The following is a 10,477-nucleotide window of genomic DNA, read 5'->3' on the forward strand; positions in this document are numbered from 1 at the left end:
TTTCGAGCCCAACATATTTTGCCAGTTTGACTTAGGCCTTATATTATTAAGGGCATGGGCCTATAGGGCCTGGTGTCTGGCCCAATTACATTCTGATTGGTCCATGGAATTAAGAAGTTGGAAACATTTTGGACATGGATCTATGGGGCCTACTGTCAGGCCCAATTAAATTTTGAATGGTTTATTGGATCAAGAAGTTGAGAACATTTTGGGCCTCAGGTATATGGATCGCTTTTCTTGATCGCATCCAAAGCCATTCCCTTATCATCCTATGCAAGAGCAGCGGTATACACTTCCTTTAATTTGTCAACTATGAACCTTCTCTAGCTGGAAGTTGCCCCATTCCACGAAAATCCCTGTATTTTGAGCTATAATTCCTAACTATGGATTAATTAATTACTTGTCCCTTGCACATTCGGAAGGAAGATTGAGTGTGGAGAGGAGGATTGGTGGTCGAAGAATCTTGAATATTATGTAACGTCGGCCAAAAACAGTCAGACCTCATAATATTATGTAACGTGATTCGTCCAAGTCGGATACATTTTTATGCTGTATAACATCATTAAGAAAACTGACTCCCACTTACCCTTACTAAATTGAAATGCTGAAGTTTGTAGTAGTATGCTACTTACGAAGATTAAAAAAAAAAGAAAGAAATTTTTAGCAAAAAGCTTTTTATTTTATATCAATAAAATATTTTCTTTTTTTTTTCAATTTTTTTTGTTGTAAGTGAGAGATTTCTCATTTATATCCCTCTGTACCACTCAACACATTCATCTCCCCTTGACCTCCAATGAAATATTCTCTTACTCTTTTATATGTTTTCTCTTTTCTGGTGGAAAAATCTGGGGTACCACAACTTGTTTCTTTTTTTTTTCATGCTTTTGGCTGGCATATCACTTGGATTTGTCTCACTATCCAATATTCGAAAGTCATGAATTTAAATTTACTACATTGGATGGGGTTTTATACTAATATTTTTTTTGTTTATTTTTCATTTTAAAATATTATCAAATTGAATAAATGGATTAAAAAATTTTACTTAAACCGTTGACTTTTAGGTGAAAAAAAGAGAGTAAAGTAAAATAGTTCAATGATATTGGCCAAATACAATTGTCAAGCAAAATCGTTATCACTCATAACCAGAACAAGTGTATTACATAATTCTTGAGCAACAGAAGAACCATAATATGTCTACAAATTCTAGTAATTTTATCTTGTCTCCCATTTACAATAGTCACATTTTGTTTCGTAAAAAACCAGTAAACTACAAGAAAAGCATTACGCTGAATTGTTCATTGAGTTTCGAAAATTGCCTGCTCAAGATACTTCAAGGCCTCTTGGTGATTTAGGAATCCCATAAACCAGAACTCAAAATTGTCCTCAGTAACGACTTGTATGTACTTCTGTGATGGCCGTTTTACGTCTTGACTTTGGTTGGCTCGTTTTATCTTCGAAAGTGGAATCAAGACCTGATCAATAGTGCAAAAAAGTACTTTTAGGCACTAATTAACATTTAACATTTGCGAAAAGACTTCCAAAAGGTCTATACGAAGTGGAGGGTGCACCTTGTAATACACTCTAAGAAGCTTTCCTGTTGGAGATGTAAATTTGATCGATCTCTCACTGCAGAAGGCAACCTTATGGGTAGATACAAAAAGTAAGCCTGCTATTGGACCAACTGTAGTTGATAAGTAGCATTGAGAAGCTTTTAACAATTTCTCATCATCTTTGGTACCAAAATTGTTATTGAACACCTTTTCCACTCCACCTACTTGAAGAATTCTAGCTCCCAAGCTCAACTTCCCCTTTACAGTTTTCGTTAACTTTGGTGCTAATCGAACTGCAAAATGGAAACAAAAGTATCAATTGTAGCCCAAATAAAGTTGTTGAAGGCGGGACACAAAAATGTGGTGGAACTTAATGATCTTGAATCCGAGGTATTTGTTAGGCAATTATTAGAATCTTTTTCGTAAGTTTTACTTGTTCTAAACACTTAGCTTAGTAAGAGAAATATTTGATTAACCTACCATGCTCTCGGATGCCTTCCATCCTGTCCCCAAGTTTGTTCACCTTGGCAATCACTGAATGTGCTTTTCCTGCAATTTGAAATGAAAATGATAGATAATGAAAACTTTCTTTTGTTAATCAGGTATGTTTTCACTTCTAATCAATAGTAAGAATGAACATTACGACTTACTTTGTCTGAGTTTTGAAGATTCATTTGAAGGGTACTGCAGCAAAAAATTATTTACAGATCTTTGAGAAGAGCGTGACGCTGAAGCAATTGAAATTCCAGTCACTTGCTTTGGCACTTGGTCCATCATGGCTCTGGACCTGTCTAAGAATATTTTCATGAGAATTCTTGTCTTTTCTACTGCTTGTAGGTGGTTGGAAGGTTGTGGATCTACCTATGATGCATATGCCTATATAAAGGGATGAATATAGTTGTTGGACCTTAACTTTTTTGCCGGATGACTCATCCCTGAATCATCAAATATTAGGAAGTCAAGATTTAAGTATGAGAATTTTCTGATGAAAAGGTGACTCACTGAAATTGTTTAAGAAGACATAATCAAAACTTTTTGGGTCTGAGCTCACCATGGACAAAAGATCATGGAAAAGTAGACATGACCATGCAAAGTGATTGTGAATCCAAACAGATAAGATAAAGAAATTGTTAACTTCCTTGCCAAGTAGAAAAAGTTGGAAGGAAAAGGAAACTTGTAGACCATTAGGATTGGGGGCCCTTTAAATGTTCATATTAAAATTTATTCTATTCCTATGTAAAATCAGTTTTCGTTCATAGACGAATTTTTTTGACATAAAACATTGGAAGTATCTAGATTGGTCAGTGATGAAATGAATTAAAATGAAACAGTTAGATATTAAGACTGCTGGAAAAGCATATCATAAGATACTGACTCTTTTCTCAAGTTATAACATCGTCAATTCCTGGAAATTGTTAAAAAAAATAACTAATTGAATCTGTTAGTGTATTTTCATAAAATTTCAAATTTCTTTGATCAAAGTTTACAAGGAGTTATAATGTAATTTACTTTAGAAGTTATGGGAATTACAAATTTTAATGTCGGGAGTTATAATATATATTTTTAATGGAGTTAGTATACAATTAAAAAAAGGAGTTATAAATCATTTGAATATGAGTTACGTGGAAGAAACAATGAGTTATTATTTGTATCTGTTACAAATCCTATAACTTAATTAGTTTGGCTACAAAATCATATTAACTACAATTTATAATAAAAGAAACCATTATATGTTGTACTTGGACATATAACATATTTTTCTAAAGGGATTGTATAGTCTATAAACCCTAAAATTCTTTGAAGAAATTTACAAACTTCTCTCAAGAAAAGAAAATACTTCATCTTATCACAATTCTTTCTACTATTATTCTTGTTCTATTGCTCTATTTTCTTTGGGCAAGATAAGATACTGGGGAAGCTTTTGCTTTTTTTGATTGTGTGGGTCAAAAGGAAGCAACAACTTTTGAGTTAGACTATTATATCCTAGAGGTGGTGCGCTATATGTTCTGCATTGAATCCAAAAATCGTAGGGTTGCGTATAAAGAGAGCATTTTACATGTTTGAATCCTACCGGACTATATAGTGGCTACAAAGTTCGAGGTGGTAAACTTGAAGATCAGAAGCTTGTCGTCTACTCTCCTCCAACATATTGTTATACAACTGCTCAGTATTTTTTTTTTTTGGCCATAGATTAAGAAAAAAAATTCAATTAATCTTGTCGTAGGACGTCATGCATTACCAATCACTTTTTTGGCTAAATTACAAACAAATACAATCCTTTATCCATTTTGATTGTCTTACAATTCTCTTTTGAATTGTCTTGGAATGCTCTCTATTGTCTTGTTACGGCCAAGGTTTTATAATGATAAAACCTTCCTGCTTTGCGGTTCCAAAGAAGAAATAATCTTGTGGACTTAACAGGTGTTTGATTAGAAAACTTTAAAGACGATCACTTGACTTTTACTTTACCTTTGATTGCATATACATGTGTAATCTGAACTTTCTGAGCTGGAATATATGCTTTCTGATGCGATCCAATCCCAAATGCAAGCGAAATGGACAGGAAAATGCATATTTGCGTTTTCTTGGTAATGAACGGCCATTATAGAATTGAGTCAGATTTAGGCTTGGATGACATGGCACGTACTTTACTAGATTCAATGTTTTGAAACTCGCTCGAACTAGCCATCGATTTGGTCGAGGTTAGGGGTCCAGTGTCAATGGATTTGACCCTAATTTGTCAAACCCATCTAATAATAAGATGATGTCATAAATATATTTAATTTCAAAAATAAATATATTATGTAAAATTTCTAAAAACATGTTAATACTAAGAAAGGTAGATTCAATGTATGTTTGATGTTTCTAATATACTTTACAAGAAAATACAAATAAGATAGTTTAACTAAGTAGCAATTTATGCAATTTACAATTTAATGCATATTTCAACAAGTTTAGGATCTAATTGGAGGGCTTATCTAGAAAGTAATAAACAAATTTAGGGCATCAACTATAAATTCTAAACTGTTTCTAGGTGTATTAATAGTTTTCTAGTACTCTAGGGTAAAGGTTTTGTGAGGATTGGGATGGTTGGGTAAATGAATGATTCTGTGATTTGGGTAAATGAATGTTGACCATTGAGGTCTTCATCTTTAAGCCGCAAGAAATGGGTTTTCATTTTTTTTTCCTGTTGCTGTAAGATTCTTCTTTTTGAGGCTCTCAAGACTTTGTTTAGATTATGCTAATCAAAATGGGATGAAGTTCTTGTGGTAATTGGGTTGATAAATGTATAAATTTTTTTCCGTTTGAGTCTGCGGGTGATTTTTGTTAGAGAAGCTTGCAAAGTTGTAGAAAATTGTGAAGGAATGTTGCAGAAGAAAGCTTGCTTCGATGCTTTGCATGCATGACTTCTAGAAATTGCATTTTAACCCCTCAAGTTTTCCCTCATTTCACTATGGCCCACAAAATTGGAAAAATTAATCAATTTCATCCCTTCAAAATGTCATTTTTCTTTGATATACTTTAATATGATTTTTGGACAGATTATGTGTAAATTTTAGGATGATATTTGAAGGTTTAATAATTTTGATAGATTTATAGTTTTGATTTGGATTTTAGTAAAATTTTTGGGTAATTTTGTTGTTTAATTATAGCAAATGGGTTTTCATTTATTTTGTGAATTTTAGTATTTAATTCTGGTAGACTTCACCTTAAGCCCTTAATTTTATTTTATTTTAATTTAAACCCTAATATTTGTAATATTAGTGATTTGACCCCTAAAACTTCTTCAATTCTTTCAATTGGGTCCTTGATTGTTTTAATTCGTTGAATATGGGTTGTTTACTTTTAGTTGAATGCTTTGATTGATTCAATTTTGTGTTTATTTCCATTTCTTGTGATTATTTGTTAATTAATGTGATGCCTTGACCCTTTTCATTGTTTTGGAAGGTAAATAAGAAAAATTTCATTTCTTTAGGTCACCAATTCAAGGGAGGTACATTCTGTGACGACCCCACCTTCCCCTAAGGCGTACCAAAGGGTTCGGCGGACCGCCTGTCCAGCTCTCGCCAGGACTCACTCACTCGTATCACGTGCATACATCCGTGGACCATAAATAACATCGCAATTCAAGCTTATAATTTACATTGATGCACAATCAAGATACAAAACCTCAATATACCCAAACTGGTTCAAAGTGTATACAATCCAGATACAAAACATTCTATTCGAGAAATAGCGCGAGTACAAGTCAAAAGTCAAAACAACTAGACTACGCTAGTCTTTACACGTCTCACGCCTCGCTCGTACCCCTATAAGGAAAACAAAACTAACGGAGTGAGCCAAAGCTCAGTGAAGTTCCAAATATCAAATTGGCCATCAAACAAAGTAATAACAGTGTAATAGTGAAATAGCGAGCAAACAAGTCCAATCAAAGAGCCTCTTGCAATTTCTGCCAAAATCGGGATACAAACCTAGGGTCTCTATCTTAGTTCCTAGAGCCTCTTGCAATTTCTGCCAAAATCGGGATACAAACCTAGGGTCTCTATCGGATACAATACTTACTGGTACCCCGTGTAGTCTTACCACTTCATCCATATAAAGTTTGGCAAGTTTCTCCAAAGAAAATTTCATATTTACTGGCAGGAAATGTGCGGTCTTAATTAATCGATCCATTATTATCCAAATCGCATCATGCCCCTTTTGTGTTCGTGGCAACCCTGATACAAAATCCATCGTTATGTGCTCCCATTTCCGTTCAGGGATCTCTAAAGGCTGTAACAGACCTGACGGTTTTTGATGCTCAGCTTTCACTTGTTGGCACGTAAGACACCTTTGTACAAATTGGGCAATCTCCGCCTTCATATTCTCCCACCAATACAGACTTTTGAGATCTTGGTACATCTTATTATTCCCTGGGTGCACCGTATACCTAGAGCGGTGTGATTCCTCCAAAATCTCTCTTTTTAACTCCTCCTCCCTAGGTACAACGACACGATTTCGAAACTTTAAGATTCCATCAGGATCTAGGTTAAAGTTAGGCAACTCCCTTTTCTTCACCTTTTCCACCCACTTTTGCACCATTGGATCCTTCACTTGGCCCTCTTTGATCCGATCCAACAGTGTCGACTTCACCTCAATATTTTCAAAAATCACCTTCTTCGGTTCCAGACGAGGTTTCCACTCACCTACATCTTCCAACAAGCTCCACTCTCTCACCATGGAACTTGCTAGTTGAGCCTTTCGGCTTAAAGCATCTGCTACAACGTTGGCCTTTCTGGGATGATAGTTAATCGTGCAATCATAATCTTCTAAGAACTCCATCCACCGACGTTGTCTTAGATTTAGCTCCTTCTGAGAAAACAGATACTTAAGGCTCTTGTGATCCGTATATACCTCGAAAGTCACACCGTACAGATAATGTCGCCATTTTTTCAAGGCAAACACAACAGCTGCAAGCTCCAAGTCATGGGTTGGATAGTTCTGCTCATGAGGTTTTAACTTTCGAGACGCATAGGTAATCACATTCCTATTTTGCATCAACACGCACCCTAGCCCCTCTTTTGAAGCATCGGTATAAACCGTGTAATTATCGTTCCTATTGGGCAAAGCTAAAACTGGAGCCATAGTCAATTGCTTTTTAAGTTCTTGGAAACTACTCTCACACTTAACATCCCAGATGTACTTTCCTTGTTTCTTTGTCAAGTTAGTTAAGGGTCCCGTAATTCTCGAGAAGTTCTTTATAAATCGGCGGTAGTACCCTGCTAAACCTAGAAAACTTCGCACCTCTGTGGGATTCTCTGGTCGCTTCCATTTGGCTACAGCTTCCACTTTCGCCGGGTCTACAGTAAGCCCATCTTTTGAAATTATATGATCTAGGAACGTCACTTTTTTCAGTTAAAATTCACACTTGCTGAACTTAGCGAACAATTGGTGCTCTCTTAGAGTTTGCAGCACTATTCGCAAGTGTTGTTCATGCTCCTCCCTTGACTTCGAATATACTAGGATATCATCAATAAACACCACTACAAACCTATCCAAGTAAGGTTTAAACACTCGATACATTAAATCCATGAACGCTGCTGGGGAATTGGTTAAGCCAAAAGGCATTACCGCAAACTCAAAATGCCCATATCGAGTGTTAAACGCCATTTTTGGCACATCCTCCTTTCTGATTCTCAACTGATAGTACCCTTGTCGCAGATCTAATTTAGAAAACACCACCGCCCCTTGTAACTGAACAAACAATTCATCGATGTGGGGTAGAGGATATTTATTCTTAACAGTTCCTGCATTCAGCCCTCAATAATCAATGCATAACCTTAAACTCCCGTCTTTCTTTTTAACAAATAGCATTAGAGCTCCCCATGGTGACTCGCTCTCATGTATGAACCCCCGTTCTAGCAAGTCTTGCAATTGTACCTTTAACTCCTTAATCTCAGCAGGTGCCATTCGATAAAGGATTTTAGAGATGGGAGTAGTTCCGGGTACTAGATCAACCTTAAATTCAATCTCCCTTTCAGGTGGCAATGACCCCAACTTCTCCGGAAATACGTCCGGATATTCTCGGATTATCGGCATGTCCTCCAACTTAATCTTCTCTCCCGGAGTGTTAATTAGAAAAACTAGATAACCGTGCGCCCCACGACTAAGCAATTTCCTAGCCCTTATTCCCGAAATAAGCGCAGATGAGGCTAACATACCCCTCATGTGTAACTTCAAAGTTGCCTCACCTGGTATGCAAAACTCTGCCACTTTCATCCTACAAATTACCCGAGCATGGTAATGAGTTAGCCAATCCATACCTAGAATAACATCGTACCCCTTAATGGCTAGACTAATGAGGTCGACTACTAATTTCCGTTCGCCAACCCAAATATCACAATTTCTGTACACCTCATTTGCAAGAAAAATTTGATTACTCATAGGTGTTCTTACTTCTAAGTCATAAGGTAGACTTTCAACTTTCATGTCAATTCCAAGTATAAATGTAGGGTTAACAAAAGAATGAGTGGCACCGGGGTCTACCAAAATTTTGGCTAACCGGTGAAAAACAGGAATCGTACCTTCCACTACCACCGTTGGTTCAGGCACGGATTGTTGGTCCAGCGAATACACTCTGGCCGGTACCCTCAACCTGGTCCCTTTGACATTGGTCTGCTTTGGGTTTGACCTGACAGTCGACTGAGTATCACTGATCAACGGGCAGTTGACTATCTGGTGCTCCGTACTTCCACACTTTAGGCACTTCCGAGCTTTTCTCCAGCATTCATCCTCTGTATGGTTCGGTTTTCCACAATATCCGCACGTTACTCGGGGAGTGGAGGTTTGGCCTCCCTGCGGAATGCCTCTACCTTGTCCCCTACCACTTTGGCCTCCCCTCTGGGCATCTCCTCTCTGAGCACCTCCCCTAGATGTACTCGAAAATCGTCCACCTCCAGCCCCAAGACTGGATTTAGCGGGTGGCATGTTCCGATCACTCCGCACTGACCCTTGGGCTCCACTAGGTACCTCTTTCCGTTTTGCGTGAAAATTTCTCACTTGCGCCCTAGCAGTCTCTATCCTTTGGGCCTTCTCCAGAACCTCCGTAAACGTATTAATCTGAGCTGCTGTCAAGGCCTCTTGTATCTCCACATTGAGTCCTTGCACAAATCTCCATACTCTTCTTTGCTCCGTAGCTATCAGTTCAGGAGCAAATTTTAATAATTTCGTAAACTGAGTCTCATACTCAGCTACACTAGAAGTTCCCTGTCGGAGCTTAAAAAACTCGTCCTCTCTCTTCTCCTGGACGATAGGAGAAAGGTATTTCTCATTGAACTCCCGTACAAAATTTAACCAGGTCCACGCAGTTCCCTCTCTTTCCCATTTAGTCCTAATTACATTCCACCAAGCCCTGGCTGGACCTTCAAACTGGAAAACAGCGAATTGTACTTGCCTCTCCTCTGTATAGTTTAAAGCGGCAAAGATGTTGATCATGGCCTCTAGCCATTTTTCGGCTCCTTCCGGGTCTGGTCCTCCCAAGAACTTAGGTGGGGAGAACTTCTGCAATCTCTCTAAAGCCCTATCTTGCCCCATATCGGGGTCCCTAGGTTGATTTACAGGCATGTTGTTCCACTAGACGTGCCAAAATATTAGTCATTTGTTGGATTGCGGTTGCCACTTGATCTCCCCCTACAGCCTGGGATTCAGGTTGTGGCTCAATCGTTGCCTCTCTCTCCTCTCTCGGTTCTTGCACCGGCTCCTGTGCTTGTCTACCCCCACGGCCCCGACTAGGACCGCGTCCTCGGTTAGTTCCCCTGGCTTGACTTCTTCTACCCTCCATGTTTTGGATTTAACCAATTATGGACATATAAACAAAGTAAGGTATGGCTCGTATCGCACGTTGCAAAAGGATAAATAGAGGTAATAAAACACATAATAAACAAGTACTTTATATACATAGCAAACAAGTACTTTATATACATGCCAACCTAGGCAAGTCAAAGGCTATATTAGCCAAGGAACATAGAACAAAAGAAACCCTATTTACATCCACCGTGACACGTCAAAGTCAAAAACAAAAGAAAACATGTCGTCCAACTATGTTCCTAACTACCCCACAAAAATCTCCTCAATCCCCGATCCTAACAAGTCGTCTGGCTAGACGCCGACCCAACAGACTCTGAGGATGCACTCGACTCCTCCTCCGGGTCCTCCTCAGGAGCACCAGGAACGTCAGGGGCTACAGGCACTTGACCCTCCTCGGTCAAGTCCTGTATCACATCCTCTACTAGTGCCTCGCACTCGGTCAGGATATGGCCAGTCCGGTCCCGGATGTCCTCTACCACTCGCATGAGGCGTCCAGTAGTCACCTGAGCCTGCTCGCGGAAGGCATCAGTCCGCTGCTGCTCCTACAAAACCGAGGCCTCCAGCTCTCGGATCCAGGCTCC

General features: G+C 38.5%; 1 protein-coding gene across 1 annotated transcript; it reads right to left on the reverse strand.

Moving 5' to 3' along the window:
• Positions 1 to 1,113: 1,113 nt before the first annotated feature.
• On the reverse strand, positions 1,114 to 2,479 carry LOC113729569 (GEM-like protein 7). The gene is made up of 4 exons (XM_027253845.2): positions 2,201 to 2,479; positions 2,031 to 2,099; positions 1,569 to 1,843; positions 1,114 to 1,472 (listed from the first exon to the last, which is right to left on the reverse strand). Exons 1-4 carry the CDS (start codon positions 2,355 to 2,357, stop codon positions 1,296 to 1,298), a joined length of 678 nt encoding a protein of 225 aa, XP_027109646.1. The 5' UTR covers positions 2,358 to 2,479; the 3' UTR covers positions 1,114 to 1,295.
• Positions 2,480 to 10,477: the final 7,998 nt, after the last annotated feature.

Source organism: Coffea arabica, chromosome 11e (assembly GCF_036785885.1).
Source record: "Coffea arabica cultivar ET-39 chromosome 11e, Coffea Arabica ET-39 HiFi, whole genome shotgun sequence".
Taxonomy (NCBI): Eukaryota; Viridiplantae; Streptophyta; class Magnoliopsida; order Gentianales; family Rubiaceae; genus Coffea; species Coffea arabica.